Genomic DNA, 10,639 nt, shown 5'->3' on the forward strand with positions numbered 1-10,639 from the left:
CTGCCACTTCATCTTCCAGATACATATCTATCTCATTCTTCTTGAGCTCACTTAACTTTATCCTTTGTGTTTGTTTCTACTTACTCATAGGGTCTTCAATCATAATGCTATCAATGTCACTCATGTCTAAACTAGGATTTTGTGTAGTATCGGAAGAAAAGCTAGTATCTTGAGTATCTTCAGGGGGCGGGGATTCCATATGGTATATTGCTCAAACGATTCAGCAGGTTACTCATGAAAATTACCTGAAGTCCTGAACATGGTGAAGAGATTAGGGCCTAGGGGTGAGAGATTGGGGATTTTCCACCAGAGAATCCAAGCAGCTGCTGCTAGTGTTGCTCTGGTTCTTGAGCATCAAGGTTTTCCACCAAAGCTCGCTGTCTTTGATTTTATCCAGATCCAGATCCAAGATTCAACGCCATAACAGCCTGCTCAAGGATCTGAACATCATGGTCAACGTTGACGAGAAAACCGACCAACGCAAGCAGGAACGGCAGGGGTGAACGGCAGAATAGGTGAGAGTCTGAGAGATTGGGGTCAGGGGGTGAACGGCTAATTGTCATGTCATGTATCCTATATTTATATCAGTGTTATAGTAGTGTTTCAAAAATTTAATTGAATATATCGTTGAGTATAATCAAACATTAATCACGCACTAAGTCAAATACGTTACCACCAGCAGCATAACATATAGTAGCTTTTCCACAGCCCATTATATCATTAGAAGAAAGTGTATAGGTCAGCAGTTTTTATTAATTATTAAATTTTGATCAATATTTAACTGTAAGAGTAGACAATGCCTTATGAGAGGAACCATTTTGGGTGAGTGCAGCAGCAGCAGCATCACTCAAGTGTTTGATTCTCTTTCTAATTTCCAAACCTTCTTCATTCTCCTCCATCATTTTCTTTATAACTCCTGCAATTTCCTCTCTTTTCACTATCCCATCTTCATCATTATCAACAACCTTCTCTGGCATGAGTGCCACTTTAAGCACCTCTTTGAGCAACACTGCATTCATTCTCTGCTCAGCAAACAATGGCCATGCAATCATGGGAACACCATGGACAATGCTCTCAAGCGTTGAGTTCCAACCACAATGACTCAAGAACCCACCGGTGGATCCATGACCAAGGATCTCAACTTGTGGGGCCCACGATGGAACCACTAGGCCTTGTTCTTTGGTTCTCTCCACAAAACCTGATGGTAAATAGCGTAAAGGATCCTCCTTTTGTTGATTAAGATATGCAGAACCACCAAAGTTGCTAGGATCTCTCACAACCCACAAGAACTTGTGTCCACTCAGTTCCAATCCAAATGCAATCTCATTGAGTTGCTCTTGAGAAAGTGTTCCACCACTTCCAAAAGAGATATACAACACTGATCTTGGTGGTTGATTATCCAACCATCTTAAACACTCTAACCTGTTTACCTGTATTAGAATTCATCATAAACTCTGAATATTCAGATACCTTAAATACAAAATATACTTAAATAACAGAGATAAATATACTTAAATATTAAAGATAAACTATACTTTTTATCTCTTAATATTTTAAAAATTTTCTATGAACCTGATTGCTGGTGGCACTCTGAATGATTGGTCCAATAGGGTAAACAAAAGGGCTATTAGTATTTTCTCTATTTTTGGCTTGTTCTTCTATGGCTCTTATTAAATCAGCTTCTAAATCTGTGAAAGTGTTGACTAAAACACCATCAACCAGTGAGCACTTTCTGCAAACACCAAGAAATGATTTGTGGGCTTGGGTTGATCTTTGAGAGAGAGCTCGTTGTGGAATATCATGGACCTGAAACGGCACAGGACAACCTGGAACATGAACAGTAGTTTTTTCTGTTAACTGGTGGTGGAACAACAAGGACTCTTCATGTTCATGTTCATGTTCATGTTGTTGTTGTTGATCATTAAGGTGTGGAAGATGAAGACAGAATGATAGAAATAAAGCTCCAGAGGCAAAGAAAACATAGGACAAGAGATTGAATTCCTTGGCAAGATCAAGAACATCGGTTGAGAAGAGGCTGAAGAGAATTGCAAGGATGTTGTGATTGGTGGAAGTGAGTGATGTTAGTTCTTGATGGAGGAAAGGAAGAGAATGTTTCACTGTTTGTTGCATCTGAGTTGCAGGTGGAGGATCCTCATCAGTGATGATGAGGTCTTCAACGTTGACTTGGGGAAGAAGAGTGAAGGTTATGTTTGGTGGGAGAGAGTTTTTGTTGAGGATGGAGTTCATGGAAGAAGAAGGAGGACCAAGTGTTGGAATCATCAACTTCACATGCAACTCTTCATCGTCATGAATAAGAATCTTTGCAAACTCAACAAGTGGAATCAAATGGCTCAGACCAGGGGAAGGAACCATCACTATGCATGGATTTTTCTTCTCCATAATTGTGTGACGATGCTCAAGAGTGATGAGTCATAATGTATTATTTATAAATCCAAAATAAACTTAAAGTTAAAACTAACATTAAATATTTTCTTAATTCATTAAAGATTGTAACATAAGTTTTGTACGCTACATTGATTATTATTGATAGGAGAGGGCCCCTTAATTTAATTCGTTTTACTCTATAATGTTTGACTATCCTTTTCCTATCCGAATTAAAATGTTTGTTTTTGTTATTTTCGGAATTAATATCTGGTTATTAAAAATACTTTTATATTAGCTAATAAATCTAAACATTAATTTGAAATATTTTCAATTCTAAATATGATACAGTCATTTAAAAAAAAGGACAATTTACATGAATAAATTGTTTGTCCCTCAAATTTACGCAATTGCATTGTTTTAAATATAAAGACACAAATACATTGTTTTATACATCTATAGAAACTGCTACTGCCAGTAGCGGTTTACCAAAACACATAATCCGCTATAGCCAGCAGCGGATTACATGCGCATGGGGAACACAGAAATTGCTAGAGACTGTCGCGGTTTCTGTTTGTTAATGCTTGGCCCTGACAGTAGCAATTTATGTGTATTAGTTAACATACGTAAATCGCAGCCATTTACGTTGAGTATGAAAACAAATAGTAAAACTAATATTTATCTAAAAGAATAATTACAAAATAAATAATTAATGGTATATACTATTTAAATAAAATCATAAATAAAAAAATTTAATTTATCATTTTACAATATAATTTAAAAAATATAAATATGCATGTAATAAATTTTTTATTTGTATTTATTATTAAAAATGAGACCAAATTATAAATAAAAAATACAGTACTCAAAGTATTAAATTATATAAACTAAGACTAATTTTTTTTATTCTCATCTTTTTTAAAATTTATAAATAATAAAATAATTTATTTTTAGCCAAAAGTTCACTAAAGCATATATTTTTCTTTTTCAAAATAACTTTATTCTCTTTTATTTATATCAACCATACAAAAGAGATTCGGAGAGTTTGGAACATGGGTTGTGTTCTTTGTTGTTGATTTGCATTTGAGATTCTAGCTAAATGAATTTTTTTTATTTGTGCAACTTTGTTGTCTTATACCAAAAAATAAAAACTATTTATATTTTATAATTGATTGATTAGATAAATAATAGTGATAGCATCATAATTTTGATGAATAAAATAAAAAATATAAATATGCATGTAATAATTTTTTATTTGTATTTATTATTAAAATGAGACAAAATAGCAAATCAAAGAGTGAGTACTCACAGAGTACTAAAATATATAAACTAAGACTAATTTTCTTTTTTTTTATCTTCATCCCTTCTAAAATTCATAAATGATAAAATAATTTATTTTTAGTAAAAAATTCACTAAAACGTACATTTTTTTTTTTAAATTACTTCTCTATCCATATATATCATATGATTGAAAAAATACATACTCCGTTTCTTTCTCTTAATCTTCTTGTAACTTAATTTAGCATAAACAAATGTGTTTGTGTAAACCGCTACTGCCAGTAGCGGTTTCTATAGATACATGAAACAATATATTTACGTCTTTATTTTAGAAATAATGTATTTGCATAATTTTAAAGGTGTAACAATTTATTTACGTAAATTGCCCTTAAAAAAATCAATAATAGAAGATATATAATAAATAAATCAATCAACATATACAACATTGAGTGATTGGTGTAATCTCTTTTCAATTCCAAATAATACGCATTTGATCTTGGCCAAAAGGCCAATTAAGGTGTTCCACATAATATACATATTATAAGGTGATTGTATCAATCAACTTCTCTGATGGACGGTAAATAGTTTGAAATGTACGTTTTTATCTTTGGCCTTATAGGCAAAAGCTACTGATGAGTGATGACCACTCTATAAAGAGAAAATTAACCCTACTTTCAACTTTAAGACTTACTCCAAACGTTGGGGATAAAAACAATACTTTTTTTTTTTTTACCAAAGATATGAGACTCGAACCCCCAACCTCTTAATTGAGTATGAGGAGACTATGCCATTTGAGCTATTACTCGTTGGCTATTTTATAATACTTTCTGTCTCTTCAATTTAACATTATAAATATCGGTTCAACTAGGTATCCTTTAAATATGGTACAATTTTTAGCTTTTTCTTACAGTAATTCAAAAAAAAATAAAACTAACACATCTAAAAATTATAAATAGATTTAGTGTCTTTAAGAATTAAATTCATATTTAAAATTCAAATTAAATCAAACCAACACTTAAAATTTAAATCTTAAATTTTTGTTTTAAATTTAATATATTTAATATAATAATATTTTATAATTTAAATACACTTTTAAAATTCAAATTACTCAAAATTTAAAATTTAACTTTTAAAATTCTAAAGGTTTTTTACTTTTTAGAATGGATTAAGAAAGATGTTATTTTTGTTGCATAGCTTTCATAGTCAATTAGCTTGTTGGGTTGGTTGCATGGGCTTGTTACACTGAGATTAAAAGAAATACATCTATTTGTTGGGATGAGAATAAAAATAAGAACTTGTACAAGTAATTAGCGTGGATTATTACGATTCAGGACGTGTACTTAATTAGTTTGAGTAAACAAGCAAAAAATAATCTAGAGTTTACAAGAGAAGATGTAGCTGATATAGTCATAAAAAATTGTGTTTTTATTTTTCAATTATAAAACATCTAATAGTATGATATTATATACAAAATATTCTTAAAACACATCTAAAATGATAAAAATCTAGTTTTTAGATATAAACGTTTTCAAAATCGTTAAATTCTAGTTTTTAAATAAAAACGTACATAATACAATTAAATCTTTTGATTTTTGATTCGATAAAATGCATCTAATATTTATTATTTAAATTATTGGTTGGATTTGTTCGTTACTTTTCAATGATAACACATCTAATAGTATGATATTATATACAAAATATTTTAAAACACATCTAAAATCGTAAAAATCTATCAGATGTGTTATAATCGAAAAATAACAACACAATTTTAAATTAATTGTTGATTATAATAATTTTGAAAACTAATTAGTATCGAAAAAAATTCAACTAATAATTTAAATAATAAATATTATATTCATTTGATCGAATAAAAAATCAAAAGATTAATTGTATTATTAACGTTTAAATTTAAATATTTAAGGTTAGCCTGATTTTGGATGTGTTTTAAAAATATTTTGAATAAAATATCATACTATCACATGTGTTATAATTGATAAATAACAACAGAATTTTTGTGACCATATCAACTACATCTTCTCTCTTAAACTCCATATTTTTTTTTGCTTCTTTGTTCAAATTACTTACGTAGAATTTACTTTATTTGCAACAACTTTATTAATAAAATTAAATAAGATCAACCTTGTTTCAATTAAATCAGCAGTGTTTTTATATTTAAATTAAAATATAATTAAAAATGTTGAACATGATATTTCTTAACAAATTACATAAACACATGTGTGAAAAATAATGATACATTTTACCAATGTAAATTGAGATAGTGCTTCAGCTGGAAGGTGGTGATAGTCTTCACCAATGAAGACGAGATGGAGAATTCAGCTGGTAGCTTCCTTTTTGGTTTACGATTCACTAATGCGTGTGAATGTCCCGTAGAATAAGGAATTTAAAAAACTGTATTTGTTATGTGAAGTTACGAAAGTAAAGCAAAGTCATAGTAACCACCAATGAAGTGGGTGGGTCTTAAAATTTAAATTTAAATTAAAATCTAATTATAGATATGTATCTATAAAATAGGAACATGTTACACTAAAAAAATAATTAAATATTATTTAAATCTGATTAAAAACTGATTAAAGGCTGATTAATATTGTACAACTAGTATTTTCCATAATATATATCTCGTTACCCTCGTGGCAACTTGTTTAAGATTTAATAATTACGCTGAGTAATATTAAAAAGTTAATTTTTTAATTAATATTAGTCAATTTAAAAAATATAATGTTAAAAAATTAATTTTTTTATTAACATTATTAGTTAATTGTTTTAAAATTATTTTTTATTTTAAATTCTAACTTTTAAATTATAAATATAAATTTTAAAATTGACTAATATTGACTAATAAGAATTAAAAGAAGAAAGAAATAGAGACAAAGAATTATTGTATTGTGAGTATTCTTCACCGGAAAATTACAAAGAATAGTAGTTCCTATATTACATGAAGTCTATGTGTATGTAAAATGGATAAAATAAAAGAATCTTTACACAATCACTGTAGTGATCTAATTAGCTGTTTTGAGTCACCATAACAAACTTTATTTTTATAAGGAGTGCAAATATGCTGAAATGTAACTGAATGAAAAAGTGATGTGAAGAAGAATTTTCTGTGATTGGTTGGGCTTAACGTATAGCTTGTTTTGATGTTTCCTTCTTGTTATTGTGGGATATTGTGGAATGGAGGTTTAATACGTTTCCGTATAATACCATTAAAAATATTGAGATAAAAAAGTTGAAGAGATAATGTCTTGGTGAAAAGGTCAGTGAATTATCTAAAAGATGAAACAAGGAGAAGTTTTATCATTTTAATTTAAGTATTTTGTCTGATCAAATGACAATAACCTCTAGATATTTAGCCTCAACGGAGAAACACCTAACGGTGTTCTTGATTTTCCAAAAAACTAAAGAGTTAGTCCAAAAAAAAATAATAATTAATCAAAGATCTTCATGTGTCAGAATATCCCGCTAATCAGAGTCATTAGAATAAAAAGGTTGAAGTTCAGAATTTTTAGAGAAAAAAAATCTTTTTTTTTAGGGTTGTTTTTTAAATATCTTAATACAAGAATAAATTTTCTCAATTTTTTTTAATTATTTAACAAAGTGTGATCTCTCACATAACACATTATAATTTTTAAATAGAATTAAGAAAAAATATATGAGAGAACATATTAAATGATAAAAAATTATATTTTACCAAACAATTAAAAACAAAATTGAGAAAATTCACTCTCTCTCAATACACGTTTAGTGACTTAGAAATAGGATTGAGTGAGAATTACCATAAATGGACTCAATTGTTATATGACATACATAATGTTCGGTCGAATCATAGTAAAATAGATGAGACAACTAATCAAATAATGATAAATAAAAGTATTGAAAAAAAAGAAATTATTATCTTAATATAATCTTGTGGTACTATCTATAAAAACAGAACCGATTTAGCATCTCATAAATTACCATCTTCAAAAAGATCCAAATAAAATTTTGTCTGTGATAGTGAAATCCCCTTAGTTGAGACTTCAATGTCAAAAAAATATTTTAAAGGACCTAAGACTTTAATTCTAAAATGCCGGTGCAAAATAGATTTAGTGGCAGCAAGATAAAAAATTAAATTAAATTTACTGTATAAATTAAATCATTAACATAAACTAGAAGAATAAATTTGACAAATAAACTATAATATGGTATTGTCAGTTGATATCCATGAAAAATTAAGAGTGTATAAAATTTTTGAGGTGTTTGCTACGGTACGATGATAAATTTATATGTACCGATACGTTTAAAATATAGATAAGTAATAACAAGCCACATGGAATTTATTTTCCACATCACCATTTAATTTTTTCTTTTTTAAATATATATTATATCACTACTTTTACTAATACACCCCTTTAATTAAATAAAAATAAAAATATATTTTTTATTTAATTTTATAAAAAATCTTAAATATTCTTACCTTATTTGGTTAGACAAAAATACCCTTTTAAATTAATCAAATTTTAAAATTCAATTAATCCTAATTTTATAATTTCAAATAATTTAAACAACAAAACAAAAACATATAAAAAAAACTAAAAATCAATCTTTCTTCATCTTTTCCAATTCCCCTACTCATTAGTGTTCTCCTCTAAAACAAAGCAAAACATATCAAAAAAAATAAAAAATTGTACCGTAGCAAACACCAAATTGATACCACATACAATTAGGAGTGATATCAACAATTTGCAGCATTGGTTTGGACGAGTGGATACAATTTCATGAGGTAAAGACATGTAAACAACTTAAACATAAAGATCCCATATAAAAAGGCATTTTGTTAACATCCAATTAATATATAAATCAGTGCTTTATTGATGCCAAAAGTAAGTACCATTCTGAAAGTTACATGTTTGACGACATGAAAAAAGTTTTTTAAGAAATTAACACCTTCAATTTCTGTAAATCCTTTAGTTACAAGACGTGCTTTGTACCGATCAATGAAACTATATGGCTTACGCTCGTTCCGATATACCATTTGCAGCCAAATGTTGTTTAACTCAAGGACATCTAACTCATATTTCATATCACTGCGCCAATTTGAATGAATATTAGCATCCTTAATAGCTTAGGCCAGAATGTAGAGATAATAAATTGATGACGAAAGGTGAAAGGAAAGAAAAAGACATAACAGTGTTTAAAGGAAAACAGCACCTGAAGGAAGAAGGATTTACATAAGTAAAAGAGGAATTACACAAATAATCTGAAAGGTAAGGAAGTGGTTGATGGTGTCGTTGTGACTGTCAGTGATAGAACTCTGGCAGTGTGTGGCGTATTTCTGGAAGAGAGGGTGGAGGATGTGTTGAATCAAAAGGTATGAGTTGTATTGGTCTAATTGAAAGTCTAATTGGGTTAAGGTGGAGAGTGGTTGTTTCAAATTGTTGTAAAGGGCTAAGAGAAGTGGTGGATGTGGCCAATTAGAAAATTAATAGGAGAGGAAAAAGTGATTCTATCAATCGGGTTTGTTCGGCAGGATGAGTATGCTGTGCATTTTTGTGAACTAATGGGAAAATAGATTTATAAAAAACTATATTTTTGAAAATCTCAATTTTTTTATTTAAAAAATAAATAATGTAACCTTTGAATGCATTTTGAAAACCGATAAAAATAGTTTTTTTTTTTTTTTTAATTTTGAATCAAATTTTGATCTATCTACTATGAGGTAAAAACATAAGGCATACACTTAAAAATTTTAAATTTCATGATAATTCAATGAATGATGAAATAAAACTTAGAATGGTGTTTGAAAATTAATTGTTGAAGAGCGGCACTGGATTAAAAAAATAAACGACATGAATGATGGCATAAGACTAAAAAGATAGAGGTAAATTGGATTAAAATATTAGAGTACCGATTATATTTAAAATATGTTAGTACTTATGTTTTACTCTTTCATTTTGTTGGGGATATTTCAACACAAGTATATTAATGAATGTCTTGAATGATGCCTTTAGAAGAACAAAAATCATGCAAAAGAATTCAGATTCATTATCTAAATGAATACATTTGACTTTAAAATTAAATTATGTTTCAATCAAAGCAATGGAATTTTTTACATAATTTTGAACTTCACCTTTTGATTTTAATAAAACAATCTAAGTGAAACGACTAAAATTATCAACAATAGTTAAAAAAATATTTATAATTGTGAATAAAATTTTGTCGAAAGAAACTCCAAATATCAAAATGTAATAAATCAAAACTTGCATTGACTTTATTGAAGCTTTGATAAAAGAAAATTTCTTTTGCTTAGAGAGATAACAAATATTACAAACTTCATCATAGTATATAGAAATAAAAAAAAAATTGTCTATGTAAAAAATTTAGTCTTTTTTTTTCCAAAAAAAATGTACTAAACGAAAATGTCATAAATTTAAAAGAGTGATTAGTGAGAAATGAATGGTATATATAGAGTGTGTAGATGATGATTTATTGATGAAGGTGTTTTAATTTCAAAAACATATAATTTCTCTCTTATTCTACTTAAATCAATCGTCTTTGAATTGTTGGTTTGTAATGTGCAAAAAAAAGATAAAAAAGTGAATTCACATTTGAACATGAAAATAATTTTAAAAATTAAAATTATATTAAAATTGAAGGCAAATAAAAAACATCACAAAAAATCAAAGACGACAAAAAGTTTACAACACCTTTGTACAAGGCAATAACTTGTGCACGAGTGAGTAAGTGAACAGTAATGAGAGAAATTTTAGAATAAAAATAAACTAAGATAAATTTAATACAATGTGATATATATTACTAAAATCAATGATTCAAGTGTCCAAAAAATTATTTTGATGCGAAAAATGATTTAAAATAGCAAATGGATTTAAAGAACAAAGACAATGTGTACTTGGACTTTGAGAGTCCAAGGTCATTAGAAGGCTGGATCTTTTTGTTTTTACATTCTGATGAAGAAGCTTAAGCC

The 10,639-nt window shown here is 28.2% G+C and overlaps 1 protein-coding gene across 1 annotated transcript; it reads right to left on the reverse strand.

Moving 5' to 3' along the window:
- On the reverse strand, nucleotides 771-2,400 carry LOC107626760 (hydroquinone glucosyltransferase-like; the record flags this gene model as incomplete). The annotated part of the gene is given in 2 exon segments (XM_021116819.1): nucleotides 771-1,430; nucleotides 1,573-2,400. Coding segments are annotated over 2 exon segments (1,488 nt in total).

This window comes from Arachis ipaensis, chromosome B02 (assembly GCF_000816755.2).
Source record: "Arachis ipaensis cultivar K30076 chromosome B02, Araip1.1, whole genome shotgun sequence".
NCBI lineage: Eukaryota > Viridiplantae > Streptophyta > Magnoliopsida > Fabales > Fabaceae > Arachis > Arachis ipaensis.